Source organism: Macaca thibetana, chromosome 3 (assembly GCF_024542745.1).
Source record: "Macaca thibetana thibetana isolate TM-01 chromosome 3, ASM2454274v1, whole genome shotgun sequence".
NCBI lineage: Eukaryota > Metazoa > Chordata > Mammalia > Primates > Cercopithecidae > Macaca > Macaca thibetana.
Window position 1 is genome coordinate 50873076 of NC_065580.1, and position 19744 is coordinate 50892819.

Genomic DNA, 19744 nt, shown 5'->3' on the forward strand with positions numbered 1-19744 from the left:
CCAAGGTCATGAGATATTCTCTTGTGTTTTATGCCAAGGATGGAAAAACTATTAACTTTTATTCTTTAGAACAATGACTAACAATCGCCTGGATGCCACAGCCAGGGATTTGGCAGTCTCTGGTAGCTTTGTGGTTTCATGGTTAGGGTAGTGATAGGAGCAGGAGGCTGAGTATATTGTTGTGATTGTAAATAATTGCAACTTGGCCCCAACAGCCTTCTGTCATCCCCGCTACTGAGCACAGTACTCAGAAAAATTCCCCCCTGCCTATTTGCCATCAGTCTCCTCTCTGACCACTCCCAGCCTCAGGCATCCATCGATCTGTACATAATTGATTTTCAGGTGATTGAGTAAAATTTAATTGAATCCTCTAAAATTCCCTGCACTTTTCACTCTGCATGAGAAGGTGGCACCCTTGATAGTCCTTTTGAAAGTAAAGTTCTTTTACTCACTTAGCCAGCTTAGCACTTTGAAACTCATCTGATATTAGGATAAAAACAAAACTCAATAACAGCATTTATGTCTCCTTACAACAGCCACCAACTTTACGTTTCTGCCTCACCACCCTCACTTAGTATCCTTCATCCCCTTCTGGGCACTTGCCAGAAACACACTATACCCTTGGACTTTACTCACGGCTTCCCTCTTCTCTCCCTGGAGTATTACTGTTACTCTTCCAAGGCAAGGTAGTGTTCGTGTTTCACCTCCCAGAGTCTTTCCTCTTCCGTCTTGAGCACAATTGGATGCATCTTACTTTCTGCTCCCATAGGACCTAGATCCAGCTCCTGGTGGAGCACTTACCACATTGTTTTGCATTTAATTATATTCTCATGCAGCTCACTGCCTGCTCCCAAGCCCAGCTTAGAGCACTTCAGGGGTGTGAATTATGTTGAATTCATATTTGAATCCCCCCTAGCATCTAAAACTTAACAGGTAGCCAATAAATGCTGTTAATAAAATGTTTGAAGCCAGTCCTACCAAGAACTCTAAGTGCTCTTAGACGCTGAGATAATGCTGCAGCTTGAAAGCTTCTAAGTTAAAATGACAACTCTTCCCTTTAAGTTCTGTCATTTTAGAAATGTCCTGGTCTGAAAGTCTGCTCAGACATTCCTGCCTCTGCACAGCAGCCTGCACTTTCTTCTCAATTTTGTAGGCTTGCCTTCCACTTAAAATGCTCAGCATCCAATGTAGCTTCCCCATCTTGAGCAACATTTTCGCAGAAATGTATAAAGAACAGCTCATCTCCATCCAAACCCTTGCTCTCAGTTCAAACCAAAGTACATCTTTCAAACATGACTGTTTTTCCTGCATCTTGCTTGATGGCTTGTCTGATGGCTTAGTCCAATTTACAGAATCTGTACAGAAGAACTAGGTGTCTTGACTTAGTTAAATGGACAGAGAAGACACTGAGATTTATCTACCTCTTATTCTTATAACCAACTTTGATAAAAAACAGAAGTTAAAACCAAGCTCCTGCTGAGTATTAACAGGCCTGCTACAGCTATTTCTGGAAGGGTATTTTTTTAACTTATATTTTAGGTTTGAGAATACATGTGAATAGAATAGAATACATTTAGATCTTCCAAAAAATAAAAACTATTTTCTCTGCAAGGCTTGTGAGAGGAGTTGGAGAGCAACAATTAGTGTTTTATACTCTAGCAAGAGCCTACAATAGTCTTATTTAAAATTCTCAAAGGAGACAGAAACCTAAATTTGGAAAGCCTTCCTCAGACAGACTAACTGGACATTTTAAGAAGCTGCTCAGTGAGGTGCGTTCAACTTTGACCGGCAAGAAGCCACCCAACTTTGCCGCTTAATCCTCAGCCAGCTGACCACGCAGGAGTAGGACTTTTTCTTCTGCCCATTCCTGAGCAACACCCACACCCAATACCTCACAAAAATTATACGCAGTTATTCTTTCCAGCTCTAACGATATCTGTAGGTTCTGTCTCCCACATCCCTTAGTCTCAAATCTTATTCTTAGTGGTCTCCCTGGTAGTCTTTCTGCTGCCACCTCCCTGAATTTCCTTCTTTACCCAATCCTTTCATTTGTAAACTCTGTTGGATGCTCTGCAGGCTTTTGTTTTCTGCTTTCTGGTTTGTTTTTAATTTTGTTTTTAAACAGTCTTGCCCTGTCACCCAGGCTGGAGTGTAGTGATGTGATCATAGCTCACTTCTGCCAGACTTTTGAATCACCTTCTCCCCAGAATGTTGCCTCTCGTACTATCCAACTTGGCCCCACTGGACACAGGTGCAGCAAGTGATGCCACCCAGAACCCACTGCGCAACTTCAGCTGAGAGTCCTGAGCCCACTCCTCTCTGAGAGGGGACTGGGCAAACTTGCATGGCCTGCTCACCTCATTCTTCCCTTGGTTGAGACAGCACATTGTGGCTGGTCCTTACTTCCCCATTCCTGCTTGTGCCTAGACCCAACAACCAGCAGCCCCAAAGGATCTAATTTTTAGCTGTCTTCCCATTTCTGGTCTTGGTTTTTCCCTCTGTGCTGGCATCTCAGTGACCATCATTATTGGTGGCTGGTTTATTTGACTCCATTTCTATTAGAGCAGATTTGGCTCTCATAATTCAGTGTTAAGTCTAGGAAGGCAGACCTTAGAGACCTTCAAAGCATAATCCCTTACAGGGAATCTTCTAGTAAAGCTTTTTTGAAATCTTTGTGATTCCTTTAATATATTTAAAGAAATTATTTTTTGTAAGTATTTTTAGCCCAGTTTATTTGTGGACTACCACAATTTCGGAATAAAAATGATAAGAATAAGCACAACATAACTTGGAAATGTATTACTTCCATGACATTTCTTCTTTCCTTGCTTTTTCTTTGTCCTCCTTATCTCACTTTTTTCTTACTCCCCATATTTCTTTCCAGAGGGTATAAATATTTATCTTTAGAAAATAAATACTCCGTTTACTCACACAAAATTGTCCATGAAAATTAAACTGAAAAGACACAGAGAGGCAGTCGTTCTAGGTTTAACATTCTTATCAAGCAACTTTGATAAAAACCAGAGGCTCTTCTGTCCTGACTCTTCTAGGAGGCTAGATACTTTGGCCAAAAATACTTCTACCTGAGGACATTTCAAACCGCTCTTTGGTTTTATTTTTCTTTTTCTTTTTTAAAAAACTTCAAAATTTTTTTTAATTTTAATTTTTGTGGCTACACAGTAGGTGTATATATTTATGGGGTATATAAGTTGTTTTGATAGAGGCATGCAATGCATAATAATCACATCATGTAAAATGGGTTATCCATCCCCTCAAGCATTTATCCTTTGTGTTACAGACAATCCAATTATACTCTTTTAGTTATTTTAAGATGTACAATTAAATTGTTGACTATAATCAACCTGTTGTGCTATCAAATACTAGGTCTTATTCATTCTTTCTAATTTTTTTTGTACCTAATAACCATCCCCACTTCCACCCCAACCACCCTCCCACTACCCTTCGCAGTCTCGGTTGACCATTCTTCTGCTCTCTACCTCCATGAGTTCAGTTGTTTTGAATTTTAGATCCCACAAATAAGTGAGAACATGTGATGTTTGTGTTTCCATGCCTGGCTTATTTTGTTGTTATAAATGACAGGATCTCTCTTTTTTTTTTCTTTTTTGAAACAAGATCTGGCTCTGTTGCCCAGACTGAAGTGCCATGGCACGATCTTGGCTCACTGCAACCTTTGCCTCCCAGGCTCAAGCCGTCTTCCTACCTTAGCCTCCTGAGTAGCTGGGATTATAGGCACTTGCCACCATGCCCAGCTTATTTTTTGTTTTGTTTTGTTTTGTTTTTGTGGAGATGGAGTTTTGCCTTGTTTTCCAGGCTGGTTTTGAACTCCGAAGCTCAAGCAATCCACCTGCCTCGGCCTCCCAAAGTGCTGGGATTAGAGGCATGAGCCATTGAGCCTGTCCTCATTCTCTTTTATGGCTAAATAGTACTCCATTATATATAAGTACTACATTTTCTTTATCCATTTATGGGTTGCTGGACATGTAGATGGCTTTCAAATTTTGGCTGTTATAAATAGTGCTGCAACAAACTTGGGAATACAGATATCTCTTTAATATACTGATTTCCCTTCTTTTGGGTATATACCGAGCAGTGGAATTGTGGATTGTATGGTCGCTCTATTTCTACCTAAACTGCTCTTTGAATTGACATGTCTTTCAAATCATCACAATGGAATATATTCTTTCTATGGAGTCCATTTAAGTGGTGGTGAAAAGAGAGTGTGGTTTTATAGAAAAAGTGGTTCCTGAGAAGTCACAGACAGCAGAATTGAGCAGAGACAGCAGAATGTTCCAAAGCTCTTAAATTGTTGGGTTGATTAAATCTCACAGTACAGAGAATGTTGTTTCTAACATTCATGCTTTTGTGTACTTACCTTTCACAGAGGACATGGTCTCCTGAGGAGTTAATATTTAACTTCCAAGAAACTGATTTATATTCTAAATGCCTGGGAGAGGGATGCTCTTTGGGGTAAACCTGATAAATTTTCTTACAAACAAATGGCCACTCGTTGATTATTTTTTATAAAGGCAGATATTCACATAGCCTGTATAAAGAAAATTAAATGCACCAGGAGTTAAATATTTCATGCATTACTCTGCTGTTTTGCTGGCAAGTTCTTTATAATACAACATGCATATCAGTAAGTGACTGAAATTTGTTCTTTATATGGAACAGCCTCTGGCTGGAATGAAGAATTTTCAGCTATTTGGTTTGTGAAAATATACCTTCCCCTGCACTGATAGCAAGTGGAAAATACAATTCTTCATGTCATGTCCGTCTCTATTTCTCATTTTCCTGGTTCTGTTATGATTACAGAGAGCCTGGATACCTTGGCAGAATGTATTTTGAAATGTGGCTGGGAAGATTATAGAAATCTGTGACATGTTGGGAGTGATACCCTTTGAGTTTGGCAAATCTGGGCCTTTTGCCTCCCCAACCCACATGCTCAGGCCCTTGTTTGGGGGAAGCACAAGTTATAGAAAAGAATGATTCATAGATGCATCTGGGAGGAAGACAGAGGAGGTAGCTTCAACCAGCTAGCACCCACACAGCCCATCATCATCATCATCATCCTGCTCCCTGACTAATCGCCGAAATGAAACAATAAGATGGCCATCCTCTAGGATGTCACCCTGAAACTCTTTTCAGAAAAAGCACTTCAGATTGATTGTGAATAGCCCATGCTCCCTGTGGCAGAAATACTAGCGCTCACTAAATATTCCACCCACACCCCAGCATTTCCCAGACTCTCGGGTGATTGGAGTCATTGACTATATCTGGTCAATGGATTGTGAGCAAAAGATGTGTGTATCACTTCTAGTTGGAGGAAGGTAAGAGCAAGAGAGCATGGACTTTGGAAGACATTTGTTAAGATGCAGCATCACAAAATGGTGGCACCTCTGTCAGCCTCGAGCAGAGGTGCCTGCACACCCACACTGGACAACAGAACAGGAGAAGTATCAACTGTATAATGTAAGCATTGAGACTTCTAGGTTAATTTCTTACTGGAGTAGAATGTGAATAGTACCCCATGGACTTCTACCATGAGGTTAATTCTCTCTCCTGCTCTGTCTTCTCACTGCATTACTACCCTTCACACTCATTAGGAAAGGAGTACACATTGAGATTTTGACCTGTGCACTGCATCCCTACCTTGACTGGTTCATACCATTCAGCAAGCATAGCGGGGTTTATCTTTGAAATCTGACACAATATTTTTCAAAAGTGGCTAGCCTGCCTGGCATTTCAAAATGCTATTTTTTACTATTAAATGGCTGCCATTTTGCCATGTGTTGTTTTCTTGACAAGTGGATAAGGTATAGCATGTTTAGAATATTAATATCATGAAAGTAGGAGGGGTAGACTAACAATATTGGACTCTCTCATCCTGTAGACTTAATCTTTGCTACTCTACATTAGAAATAAATTAATATAATGCCTAAGACAATAAATTAGACATAATTTACAATTATGCCTTTTTTTGCTGAAGTTTTTAATAAACTGTTTCCAATCTTTACATCTTCTCAGTGGTATTTGTAGAAATCTCAGTTTACAGGAAGATAAATACAGCTAGAGCTTGTTTCAGTGACTCTACAAATGTTTCTGAATATGTTGCTCTGAAGACCCATATTCAGAATTAAATTTTCATTTCTCAGACCTCACTTTTAGAGCAGTTTCCTACTTTCCATTTTTGTTTTTAAATGGAACTTTGTTTCTATTTTCTAATCTGAAGGGAATCAGCTGAGAAGTGGACCTTATGAGGAAGGAAGAGGCCTGTCCCTGTGGTTTGGCCTGCCCCTCTCTCCTCCCTGCTTTCCCCAGATTGCCTGTCTTGTGGGACAGTGAGAAGAATAGAAGCTGAGGCGAGCTCAGTCAGAGTTCTAGTATGATCCATGGAGATGGGAAAGTAGGAGGGGTAGACTAACAATATTGGACTCTCTCATCCTGTTCTCTACCTTAATCTTTGCTATTCTACATTAGAAATAAATTAATATAATGCCTAAGACAATAAATTAGACATAATTTACAATTATGCTAAAATAATGGTCAGTGTTAACCACCTTCTATTTATTCTGACTATAAGTTTGTGTGAGAAATGTAAGTTAAGTATGTGCCCTTTGGCTGCACCAACATATATATGGAGAAGTATCTAGAAAAACCAAAAAGGATAGATTCGTTTTGAAGAGAAGTCTACATTACCACACTATTTACTAATTTAGGTTCAGCCGTGAGACCTGCACATTTGGATCATCAGTCCTCCTAAATGTGCCTGTTAGTATGTTTCTGGTTGCAAGAAACAGCCAATCTCAGTTTATCTTAATTCATTATTGCAGATATCTATGGCTATAATAAACCATTCCTAAATTTTGTGACTTAAAGCAACAACAGTTTATTATTTCTCATAATCCTCAGGGTTGGCAGGATGGTTCTTCTGTTGCATGTAGTTTAAAAAGTCACTGGCTCAGCTGTTTTTAGCTGGGAGCTCAGCTGGGGCCAGAGTTCAGGATGGTCTCTCATCTCCCAGCCTCTCTTTCCACTAGCTTCTTATCATCAGTAGTATGGCTCGTACTTCCCAGAGGGAACATTACAAGAGGATAAGCTACAGTGTGCACATGGTCATCACACCTCTGTTCACATATTGCTTGCTAAAAATCCCACTGGCCAAAGCATGTGACATGGCCAAGCCCACAGCCATTGTGAGAGGTGACTATGCAAGGGCATGGATACTGGGAAAGGTGCTTCCTGGGGCCACCAATGCAACAGTCTACCTAACATATTAATGAAAGTTTGTTATAGAATACACAAGACTGGAAAAAGACAGGAAGATGTCTCAACCTCAGTCACTACTGTAGCAAACTTCACAGATAATTGGAACATTTTTGGGGGTACCAAGAGATTTAGAGGCCTGGTGATTGTAGTGCAGGAGTAGAAGATGCTTGTTATCACGTATCCAGTGTTCTGCTGATGTTATGACAACTCAACTCTTCTCTGTCTCTGTTTCTATTGATCCTCTGCCGCCCACTGGCTTCATTCTGCACTCGATGCCTCATATCTTTTGCTTACTCATGCTTGCTCCTACTGCCTTGCCTCTATTTGACCTTTGGCTTTTGTTGCTGCTCCAAACCACTGACTCACTCTCTCTCTCTGTCTCACATTCACCCTCTCTATGAGAAAGGAATTTGTTACCACTTAGTTGGTCACTCTTCAGTGCCTCACGAGCAGCCAAGTCAACTCACAGGCTCTACATGGCTCCCTGCCTTTGTTCAGACAAAGGCTGAACACCCACCCTGATTCTTTTTGCATTGGTCAGAGTGATGAGGTCAATGCAGAAGAAAGACTGTGAGCATGGCAGGCATTCAGAGTGGAGCAGTCCCTTCCCCACTCTGTTTAGCGAATTGTGATTGGATTGGAAGGTGGGATGAAGAAGGAAATTCCCTTTCCTTTGCAAAGAACTAGTTCCTTCCTCTTTTTCCCCAACCATCTTTTCTTTTCCAATCAGCTCTCTCATCCCAGAAGCCAATCCTGACAACTGTCATCAGATAGCTGGCCGGAAAAGCCTGAAAAGTGTGGAACAGGTGTTATCCTCGGTCAGGGTTGCTATTAGTCTAACACACATGAGCTTTTCATTAACCATGCTTTATCGTTTGTCTTAGATCTCTCAGTTACATCATTGCCTCATATTGTTCTCTTTTCTTTCTTGTTACTGCTGTGCTAAGTAAAAGAGATGTGAAAAATCCTGTATTCAGATGATCATGTGTGTTGCAAATAACTAGATTTCATTCAAAAAGACCTTGGTATTTTTGATAATCTAATGTCAGTGTCCCAAAAGCTTTTTAATAATTTTCTAAATCTAAAATGTCCTTAAATTATTGCTCTCTCTCTCTCTATATATATATATGTGTGTGTGTGTGTATTATATATGTGTGTGTGTGTGTGTATGTATATATATATATATATATTGTTTTTGTTTTTGTTTTTTTTTTGAGACGGAGTCTCACTCTTTCGCCCAGGCTGGAGTGCAGTGGCACTATCTCGGCTCACTACAATCTGCCTCCTGGGTTCACGCCATTCTCCTGCCTCAGCCTCCCAAGCACCTGGTACTACAGGCACCCACGACCACACCCAGCTAATTTTTTTTATTTTTTATTTTTAGTAGAGACGGGGTTTCACCATGTTAGCCAGGATGGTCTCAATCTCCTGACCTTGTGATCCACCCGCCTTGGCCTCCCAAAGTGCTGGGATTACAGGCGTGAGCCACCGTGCCCAGCCTGCTTAATATATTTTTTATGTTTCTTTATGCCTGAACTCTCTCTGGAAGGATTCACAAAACTTGGTAATAATGACTGCTTCCTCCGGGAGAAAGGGGATTGCTGGTTGCTTACTTTGCATTCTATGGTCTTTTGTACTTTATGAATATTGTACTGTGTGCACACAATGCCTACTTTTAAAATTAGCTTTTTAAAATACATCTTGTCTACATTGTCTTAAATTGTTCTTCCTTTAGAAGGCCAGGGCCCACATGTGGTAGAAGTCCATGGGGTCCTATTCACATGGAATCTGGTGTGAAGAAGCTCCTAAAGTTGTGCCATGGGCAATATTGTGAAGATCTTCCATAGATATTCGGAAACCGTTAGAGGTTTTCTTTTTTTAATATGGGTAACTAAACTTGGTAATTCTGTTTGCTTATTGACTAATTACAAATTAAGAGGACATAGGAGGGAGGGAAACACTAGGGACCTCTCGGGGTGTGGCAGTGTGAGATGGCTAAAAGCTCCAGAACCTTCCAGAACTGGAGCTGTAGATCTGGTACTTCACATATCACGTGACACTTAATCAGGTGACACCATCCTACACCTTGAATTCCTTATCAGTAAGTTGAGAAATGTAATAGAAATTACCTTCTGGGATTGTTGGGAAGATAAGTTAATGCCTGGAGGAGACTCATCGCTGTGCCTGGCACATGGAAAAGGCTCAGTGAATGGTGGCCATCATGACTGGATTATTTTCTTGTCTGTTAAATAGGTAGAAATACCTGTGTTTCTGTTTTCTGGGGTTTTTATGAATATCAAATAAGATCATTAGTTATAGTGCTCTGAGGAGTAGAGATTTTGAGCTATTATCAGGGTGTTGTTCCATTATCTGTTATTTGGGTAAAAACCACCTGTTCTTTGTTCACCATTCCTTAGGTACTATTCCAGGTTCTAGTTACTACATTCCTGGTAGAGGCTCTACTATGGAAGATTCCTTTGGACCTGAAGGAAATTAGAAACATGATCCTTAAAGCTTCGCACAGTGTGTCTTGTTTGATCATTATCATCTCTATAGTCCTGTTATCCCAGACTACTTTTTTCTGAGGTGCACTCATGATTGTGTATTGGTGTAGACGTAACTGTGACTCTGTTGATGTGTTGATTATTAGTCATCATTGTCCATTTCTCGCTAACCTTTCCTCCACAGTCTCAGACTCAAAATCTGTGATTGAAAAGCACAGCACGGGCCGGGTGCGGTGGCTCACGCCTGTAATCCCAGCACTTTGGGAGGCCGAGGCGGGCGGATCACAAGGTCAGGAGATCGAGACCACGGTGAAACCCCGTCTCTACTAAAAATACAAAAAAAAATTAGCCGGGCGCGGTTGTGGGCGCCTGTAGTCCCAGCTACTCGGGAGGCTGAGGCAGGAGAATGGCGTGAACCCGGGAGGCGGAGCTTGCAGTGAGCCGAGATCGCGCCACTGCACTCCAGCCTGGGCGACAGAGCGAGACTCCGTCTCAAAAAAAAAAAGAAAAAAAAAAAAAAAAAAGAAAAGCACAGCACGGGCCAGAGATGTGCATTTGTGTGCTTCTTCCTTATGGTGAATGTTTAAAATATAAAAAGTGACCGTCCCCAAGTTGACTGCTGAAAAATGTCTTTCACAGTCAAGATGGTATCATACCCACTTAGTTGCCCAGTCAATGAGGCAAGCCACTGATGAGGCATCAGAGCAATAATTAGTGTGTCAAAAGGCATCTAGTCACATAAGCATATTTGTTTATCTACTTGGAGAGTGTAGATCATGTTATGTGTTCAAAGAGCATGGAACCCACCCATGCTGGGATGCTGAAAAGCCCAAATATAGCAGAATGAAATGGCGAGTAATGCATGGTCTTCGAATTCTGGTAGAGAGCTGATTTTTTAAATTAAAAGAATTTTGTCCTTCATTTGAGAGAAAAAGAAAGGTTTTATTTTCTTTCTAAAGATAAGACTTCTTAAGTAAGCAACAGGAGAGCTGTTTCTCTCAGGCTTGATGTGAATCCTTTGTCAAAACTGTCGGGTTTTCTTTTGAAATACATAGTAAGTAATTCAGGGTAATATTTGCTCTGTGGTTTAATATGAATTTGAGGCAAAAGAAATAAGGGAACCTTGAATTGCATTTCTTTTCTAATGATCAAAAGTTTACTAAAGAAGGGATTTTTCCCCCTTCTGTTTCACAGGTTCTATAGGTAACATACGAAAAGTTGCTTTGAATGGAGTTAAATTAAATGAGATATGAAAAGACTCTGCTGTTTATCATTACTCTCAGTCCTTTTAGCAATATGTGTGATTTTAAGTATCAGGGTGATCTGTTTTTTAGAAGACAAACCTACCGTTTATCTCATTCAATCATGCTTTAAAATGTCTATGGCAAATATTTTTTGTACATTGTAAGCTATATTGCACTAGCATATTCCTTAGCCTTGATTAAAAATCGTGCTGCTATTTCAAATTGGAATTTTGTTCAATGTAGTATAATTACATTAACAATTTAGTTTTAGTTCATGATTCTCACTTAATGAAGAGTGACCATCATTTTCCAAGGTAAAGTACAAGGCAGATGGGCTCCTACTGAGTCAAGGCATTGACGTCAATATCGAGAGTGCAAAGCAGTGATTTTTCTTGGTGCAGTGTGCAGAGTACATTACTCTCATTGAGAGAAAGCTACGTCTTCTGTAGCTCTATTTGATTTTCAGTTTGATTGAGTGCTAGGGACTTAATGGTGTCCTTAGGCATTTGGATTTTCACCTATAAGGGCATACGTCACAGGAGTGGGTGATTTTCCATGAGCAGGAGCCAGAGGATGGGCTGGACCATTGCTTCGTCCTCCTCTAACAGAACCTACGCTAGAGATGATTTGTGGCTAATGGTACAGTTTAACTTAAAACTTCTGAGGAGAACCCTCATCTTCAGTTATCGTAGTTCATGACCTCCCAGCAGTATGAGGATTTATTTACTCATGTCTCTTTAAGTAAGTACTTTCAGTTTTTCTTAAAAATGCAATTTTTTTCTTTATAAAACACTGTGATTTGATGTGTAATAGTTTACTCCATGTATACTCTGAAAAAGCATAGAGGTTGATTGATACTTTCTTTTATATGAATTTGTCTAATGATTTTCTCTATATTGGAGGGTGAATAGTTAATGCATCCAGGCAAAATACATGAAGAACTTACAACAGAAATTGTATGTAGCTGTTTAAGATCTTACAGGTGTTACAATTTATTAGTACATCTATTGGAAAGTATATTAGTTCTCCCCCTTTCTGGAGAACTTGGCACTTAAGTCCAGTAATCTCCATTAGCATGACACAGAAATCAGACAAACCATTTTCGTTTTCAGAGTCTGGCTCTTTCGCTTTATCTTAATATGTATAATATGTAAGATCCGCATGTTTTCGTGCCATTTGTTACATTTATTTTTAATTTCCCTAAAGCTTATGTGAATTGAAAATCAGTGTTTCAACCGAAAACTCATGAGAGACCTAATTAAATTTGACTAAATGATCTAGATGTGCTTTGCACTCACAGAAAGATAGTCTGGTTTGTATTTGTTCAGAAATGGTTGAGTGAGCTTCTGTACCTACGTCTCAATGCTTACCGGACATGAATGTTTGGATATTATAATATGGAAAGACATTTCCTGGCTCTTAAATGAAGCCAAATAATATGGATGTTTTATTCACAAAATAATATTTATGTAAGTATAATGTTTATGTTTAGCATCTTCTTTTTTTCTTTTTTTTTTGAGATGGGGTCTTGCTCTGTCACCCAGGCTGGAGCATAGTGGCATAATCTTGGTTCACTGCAGCCAAGCAATTTTCCCACCTCAGCCTCCCAAGTAGCTGGGATTATAGGCACCCACCACCACGCCTGGCTAATTTTTGCCTTTTTAGTAGAGGCGGGGTTTCGCCATGTTAGCCAGGCTGTTCTCAAACTCCTGACCTCAGGTGATCCACCCGCCTCGGCCTCCCAAAGTGCTTGGATTATGGGCGTGACCACAACTGGCCTGGCATATTATTTTAACATTTGTTTTGCAAGAAGTGTCCTACTACAATTTTAATCATGTTCAAATCAGAACTTGATTGCTAATAAAATATGTTATTAGGATTATTTCATTTTCCTTTTGACATTTAAGCACTATTCCACACACAGACATGATCATACAACTAATTTGATCATATTAACAAAAGATTGGTTTTTAAACCAAGCAATATAAATATAAATACAGCCTTGGATAGATCATAGTCAGACTCCAAATGCAACCTCAGCTTCAAAGATTGTAAAGTCTCCTTTTCTTTCCCCTTTTCTCCTTTCATTTATTTTTTTTTATCCAAATATTTATTTACTATCTACCATGTGCCAGGCACTGTGATGGGCTATGAGGATGCAGTGGGGGATAGGACAGATGCCATCCCTGCCCTGAGGAGAATTGCAGTTTATTGGAAAAGATGGACATCATAAAATATACAATTATACAAATAAAAATTACATAAATAATTCAGTGTTTCAACTTTTGGGAGGTACACCAGTTTATAATAATAACATCCCTCCCACCTTCTTGAGAGAGTCATTGGTCACCCCTCCTCTCTTCATTAACGAGAGGACATAATTAAACCTATCATTTCAGGTAGGAGTTTGCTGTGGGATGGATATCAATCTTCTATTAATATGTTTGTGCTCATGCTCTCCATTTTGCAATGGACACTTCCAATATGCAAGGCAGGCTGTATTAGGTGGTGGGAGAGGGCTACAAAGATGAGAGAGACAAAATCCTTGCCTGGAGGAATAGAGAGCATGTATACAATATGTGTACACAGTCTCTTTTTTAATATATATCTGCCTATGTATGTGATGTTTAAAGCAAGGAATTTCAGGGAATCAGGGGTGGTGGTGAAATAACTTCTAGTTCGAGTGATCAGCTAATGTTTCCTGGAGGTGACCTTTTAACTGATCTATAAGAAATAAATTGGACTTTGATAAGAAAATATGGTGGATAAAGGCATTCCAGGCAAATGAAATAGAATAATCAAAGACAAGAAGGCAGGAAAATTTGGGGCATATCGAAGGACTGACACAAGAAAGAAAAACAGAAATGAATCATCAAACCAAAAAATGGTTATATGGAAATAAAAGGAAGTCAGGTTTGTAGGATAAATTAAGCCCAGATCACTGAGGTTTTTAAGTACTTGTTTAAAGATACATTAGACTTTATTTGAGGGATCACATATGGCTACTCCCAATATTTAACCAGAGAAGGCCTTGTAGAAAAAATTAATCAGCACTGTGAAGGAGGGTGACTACAGTGAGGAAGGGCCCGAACTCAGAGCCCAGCTAGGTTCGTTGCTGTAATCTAGGTGGGAGATGGGGAAGACTTGAATGGTCAGTGCTCATCTGGTAAATTAGTGTTTTGGCTTTGAAGCAAATTTACAACAATCCCCTGAACTTTCCCAGAGATAATCTATAGAATGGAGAAGCCATTAGGCCTCACCTCTAAAGTCTCAAAGTGATTGCTTTCTAACCAGCTTAAAAGCCAAGTTTTCCTGATCTGTTGGGAAAGACATGATAGCCTCTGAACACTCGTAATACAAATACCATTTAAAATGGAAAAATCGTAAGGATGGTAGACAGATTATGCTTCACATCACTACTAATATCTCTGAACTGATTTTAGCTGATTTATGAATAAATGATTATTCCAGTCTTGAGAGTTAAATATTTAAAAATTAACTTTCGTTTAGAGTTCATGTATAATACAGGGCTAATTCTCTGTGCTGCAGACTTCCGCTCTTCATTTCCTTCTTTTTAATACGTTATAATTATTATTCCTACTCTATCCTTTTTCAGTTTCCCGCATGAAAATTACTTAAACGTTGCACACAACGTTTCACAAAATCTTTTGTGAAAGAAGAAAAGGAAATTCAGTGTGTGGGTCTCAGCAGGAGTTAAGCTAATGCAGCTTAAAATAATGCCGAAAAGGAAGCGCTTATCTGCGGGCAGACTGCCCCTGATTCTCTTCCTGTGCCAGATGATTAGTGCACTGGAAGTACCTCTTGATCGTAAGTATTAACATTTTAAAGCTGTTAGGCCCAGGAGTCAAAGCCTCCCAGCATTTATCATCATTCTGAACTGCGTGAATGGAGAAGGTGTCTGTGTGATACTGAAAAGCTAATCAAAATTAATTTGGCTTTTACCTTCAGCACCTGGTGTTTATAAAGATTCACACTGTAGAAGTGGCCATTGAAATGGTCAGACGCACAATTCCCTCCCTGTCATTCTCCTTCTTCCCCCTCAGGTGCCTTTTGTCTGCCCTGCTGGGGATGGCCTGAGAAGGATTGAGTTGTGCAAGCGGCCTGATCTTCCCAACAGGTGGCTTTTTAGAGAAGCAGTCCTGCAAGAAAACTATATGAGCCACTTTAAAATGATCATGGAGACCTCCCCACTCATCCCCTTACCCTTTACCCTTGCCCGTCATATGCTGAGGGTGTTCTGCAAAGATGAGGGAAGACTCCTTCTGCCAACTCCATGCCCCTCGAATCCCTAAACCACCCCGTAATTACTTTCTCTTGATTCAGACAAGGCGCATCTCACTTTCCAATTTTGAATCTTAAATATAAGTCTAGAACTAGGAAAAGTATATTATCTAGAGCCTAACAAATAGTCTTATTTGGTTTAAACAATGTGGTCAAAGGCCAAGATGCAACTGCTGAAAATACAGGTAATTTGCAAAAACACTAAAGTGGACCAAACAACAGCTACTGTATTAGCCCTCCATTTTCCTCATAGTAGGATATATACTGTGCTCTCCCTGCTCTGGGTGGCCTGTTTGTGAAAAATAAAGATAATGCTAGGTTCCACCTGGTCACTTTTCCTGCAATGGAAAGCAAAATTTCAAATCTGGACAATTACTGTACTTCAGAATTGATTTCTCTGCATGAGCTCTTTGAAGCCATTAGCTTCCAGAATAGAATATCTGTTTGGCAAGCTTTCCAAGGTGCAAGGAAGATAACACTTTCCTGGGGCTATTCAATTGTTGGGATGTCATTTTTGTTTATTTATTATTATTATTGCCATAGAGGTTGCAACTGCCAGTGGGAAGACATTAGGAAGAGATGTGGTTTGTCCCACACTTTGTTGACTTTTTGCTGTGCTTCTATAAAGTACAATAAAATGCAATGCTTTTCTTATTTTTTAAAAAAAATTCATCCAATGACCTTAATTTCAGTTTTCAAAAAAATATACAACTGCTTAAGCCCATTGGAGTGGGAATGCCTAAGTAAGCATTTGCCCTGACAGATACACAGGAGAGAAAGAAGAGCATTTGAGAGAAATGCTTTTGCTCTCTCTCATATTAAATATATTCCCCCTTAATCTGACTGTTCAATCTATCCATCAGAGGGAAACAGTCACCTACGGCTAACTCAATTATCACTGCTAATGGAGAAGAGGCATAACCATAATGAAAAGAAAGTCACAGAAAAACCCAGGTGCTCCTGTATTAACCTTTGCAAGCAGTAACGACAGGCAGCACTATGGAATGATTTGAAATGCATGCTAATGTAATTTCTTCCCTGCCCCTATTTCTTACATCCTTTCTCTACTACATGAACACCTCCTTGGTGTGGGCACCAGCAACCCCTGAGTGACTGAGAAATTCTGAAGCAGAAATCTGCTAACAGTCTGAAAAGTTCAATTAATAACTTTGGAGATCAACCATAGAAATATAAAAATCTAAAATTAGTGTTGGACTTGGCTTGCATGGAGCATTGTCACTGTAGCAATGTCCCATTGTTAGGTGTTATTACCATATGCATAGTGATGTCTGGGATGATATGACCAGACACTACACAGTATGTGACAACTCAAATTAATTGTAGATTTCAGCTATTTTTCAAATTGAACATAATTACTTGTCCAGCACAACATGTATGGATTGGAATTCACCATTCCTATTCCTGGAAGAACTCTTTTTGCCTACAGCATTGCTTTTGTTCTTCCATATGTTTATGTGGGAAAGCTGCTGCAAGATTAAAGGAAACCGTTAATGCAAATTTCTTCCTCTTGCAACTTCACAACTTCAACCTTCACTATACGGGTTTTCTTAGATCAAATCAAATAGACAAGATGCCCCTTTATCTTCAGAGTTCTAACGTTCTTATTATTAACATCTGATTTTCTTTAATCCTCTTTGCCCACTTACCTGCTGATATTGATGGGGAAAAAGCAAAACTTCTTGAAGACTGTAAGTGTCCTTCTATAAATTACTAGGCAGTGTGAAAATTTGACCATGTCTTTGCTTTTTGAATTAATACTGTGATTTAAATGCACAATTTCATGTTTCGTGACCTTTGTCTTTCTAAGCATGTGTGTTTACTGTAGCTAAGCATTGTATTTCAATACCAAGAAGCAGTTGTAATGTATTATCTGCATGAATTCTGAAAACTTGGCTGTTACTCTTTCTTTTACCAGTATGCTGCTCTACTAACTTCCAAGCTTTATTCACATCTGATGTAACTCAATGAGAAAATTCTCAAAATTTAGAGAGAATGCTGATCTGTTGTAAAGGCTAATTAATGCTTTCTGGAACAAAGATAGGTCTTTTCCTGTCTTTTAGAAGGTGGGTGCAGGCAAAAGCTTTACACAAGACAGCAGCTATACACCCTTTTATGCTTCTTGAGCCTTCGTGACTATGTAGACTAGTATTTCTAGGTGCCATCAGTAGACTAACCCAGCAAATTTGAATCTTGTCTTGAAGTGGACAAAAGATAAGCAGCTCCCACCTACATGGTTTTTGAGTGGCTTGCTCTAAGCAAAACTTTCCACTGCCTTTGACAGTTAGGTGACATTTATCACCTAGTTTAAAAATAGTCAATTTTCAGGCATTTGATAATTTCCTTTGATGTCAGGATTAACCAGGAAAATTATGTAAAATCACTTTTTTTCTTGCTACTGGAAAACATTTGTTAATTAGTAGGTGACCCAAGCACTGTTTAAGGAGGTATATCCAGACAGTAAACTCCTGGCAGTTAGGAGTGGCATCTGAGCCAGCTCTGCTGCAGACCTGTGAATAGAAGCTCTGCCTTTGAAGCCACCAGATTTGTACCTGTGTCACCCCCAGAAAAGCACAAGGAATTGAACTGAGTCACTCCTGAGAATCCCCTCCCTGACTCCCTATGGCCACTATTCCTTGAATGTGGAATTCCAGGCTTCCTTCCATTATTCCAAACTCCATATACTCCCAGAGCCTGAAGGATCATTCAAAGGTGAATCTGTTCCAAATAAAAATGATTATGATAATAATTTTAAAATAGCTGATGTTATTGAACCATTATAGCATTGGTATATACCAAGAATTTTATAGAAATTATTTTCTTAATCCTGCCAGCTATCCTAGGTGGTAGGTACTACTTTTAAACTTTATTTTCCCTCTCAGGAAACTAGGGCTTACAGAAGTTAAGAAATTTGCTTGAAGTCTCACAGCTAGTAAGAAGCGAACAGACTAGTGCTCAACAATCAGACCACACTGCTAGTCCGTGTTGGAAACTGACTAGGCTAGAAAAATGAGGGTTCTATATGCATGACAGAGGTGGGAAGGGCAGCTGGAAAGGCAAGGAGGGGGATGGCATATTCCGAAGGGAAGGGAAATTGACACTGCCCAGTACCCTGCATATAATAGTACACAATAAATGGTAACAGTAATGAGGCTAGCTTTTGATTTGTGCTTTAGCTGTTTAGGTCTCTGCTTTGTGCCTTCCTAGTCAAGCCATTTTGCCGCCCTGAGTAAGAAAAGAAGAGGTTGTAATAAATTATTCTTTAGTCCCTTCCTGTCATAACACTAGTTGTGATCTCACAAGAAGGACACGGTGATCTTAGAATGACTTGAAAAGCATTGGTGGTCCCAATACAGCCTTCTTCAGATTAGATTGTTCTGGGTCAGAACAGGTTCCCCACAGGATTTGATAATAAAAGATCAGATAAACTTTGAAGAGCAAATGGAAACACTGTCTCCTAGGACAGAGAACTTCCTCGGTTCCCTTTGTCTTCTAAATAAGACTCTTTTATCTTTGTTCCTAATTCACTTACCTCCTGGCTCTGATAAGAGAAGTCACATCTCCAATTTAACAGTCTGTTTAATATTAACTTCTCAAATGTATTTGTTCCCAACATGTATTGATTTATATAAGCACACACTAATGATCTAAGTCTGTTACTCTTTGGATGCAAATTTACCTCACAACTTAAATTCCTCTGAAAAACATCATTTGAACCAAAGGAATCAAAAGAATTTCTCATTGTTACATCAGAAAAGAAACTGTCTTAATATTAGGCTTGTATTAATAATTATTTTCCCAAACTTTTAGTGTGGGAAAATGGACTTGCAAGTGCACATAGTTACCAAAAGAAAGTTATGCCTTGACTTCGCAGTTTTAGCAGACCTTTAGCAGAAAAATCTACTGAAGTATGTGCTGCTACACTAGAAATTACTAAAAATACTTGAAGCATATTTAGTCTAAGGTAAGTGATTTTGATACAGGAAAAAATGGCTACTATTATGATTTTAAATGATTTATTTTTTTTTACATGTTTTTTTTTCCTACAATTAAGTGGTACAACCTCCAACCATCACCCAACAGTCTCCAAAAGATTACATTATTGACCCTCGGGAGAATATTGTAATCCAGTGTGAGGCCAAAGGGAAACCGCCCCCAAGGTGAGTATGCATTCTGCTTTGTTATAGTACTGAGAATAAATCAGGAAATATCTCTGAATAGAGAAATATGTTTGGGAATTTCCATCAAACAAGGCAGACTATGTAGAGCACTTCCTTTTTTAGTTGGCTATTTCTCACTGTGACTCACTAGATTGCCCTTTGGTTCATCTATCCCAGCCCATTTCAGCCCTTCAAAGATACTGAAGGTAATTTCTTGGGTCCCACA

General features: G+C 39.3%; 1 protein-coding gene across 44 annotated transcripts in view; it reads left to right on the plus strand.

Annotated features, from left to right (window-relative positions):
* Positions 1 to 19744, plus strand: part of NRCAM (neuronal cell adhesion molecule) — a 307399-nt gene that overhangs the window by 199465 nt on the left and 88190 nt on the right. For 26 of the 44 annotated variants that reach the window (XM_050785151.1, XM_050785174.1, XM_050785161.1 and 23 more), the window contains 3 exons: positions 14655 to 14866; positions 17032 to 17049; positions 19413 to 19518. In XM_050785151.1, the coding sequence (XP_050641108.1) occupies positions 14761 to 14866; positions 17032 to 17049; positions 19413 to 19518 (230 nt within the window). In that variant the 5' untranslated portion in view covers positions 14655 to 14760. Of the gene's footprint in view, positions 1 to 11294; positions 11780 to 14654; positions 14867 to 17031; positions 17050 to 19412; positions 19519 to 19744 lie in introns of those variants that run through there. The other 18 variants (XM_050785155.1, XM_050785159.1, XM_050785177.1 and 15 more) reach the window with 4 other exon arrangements.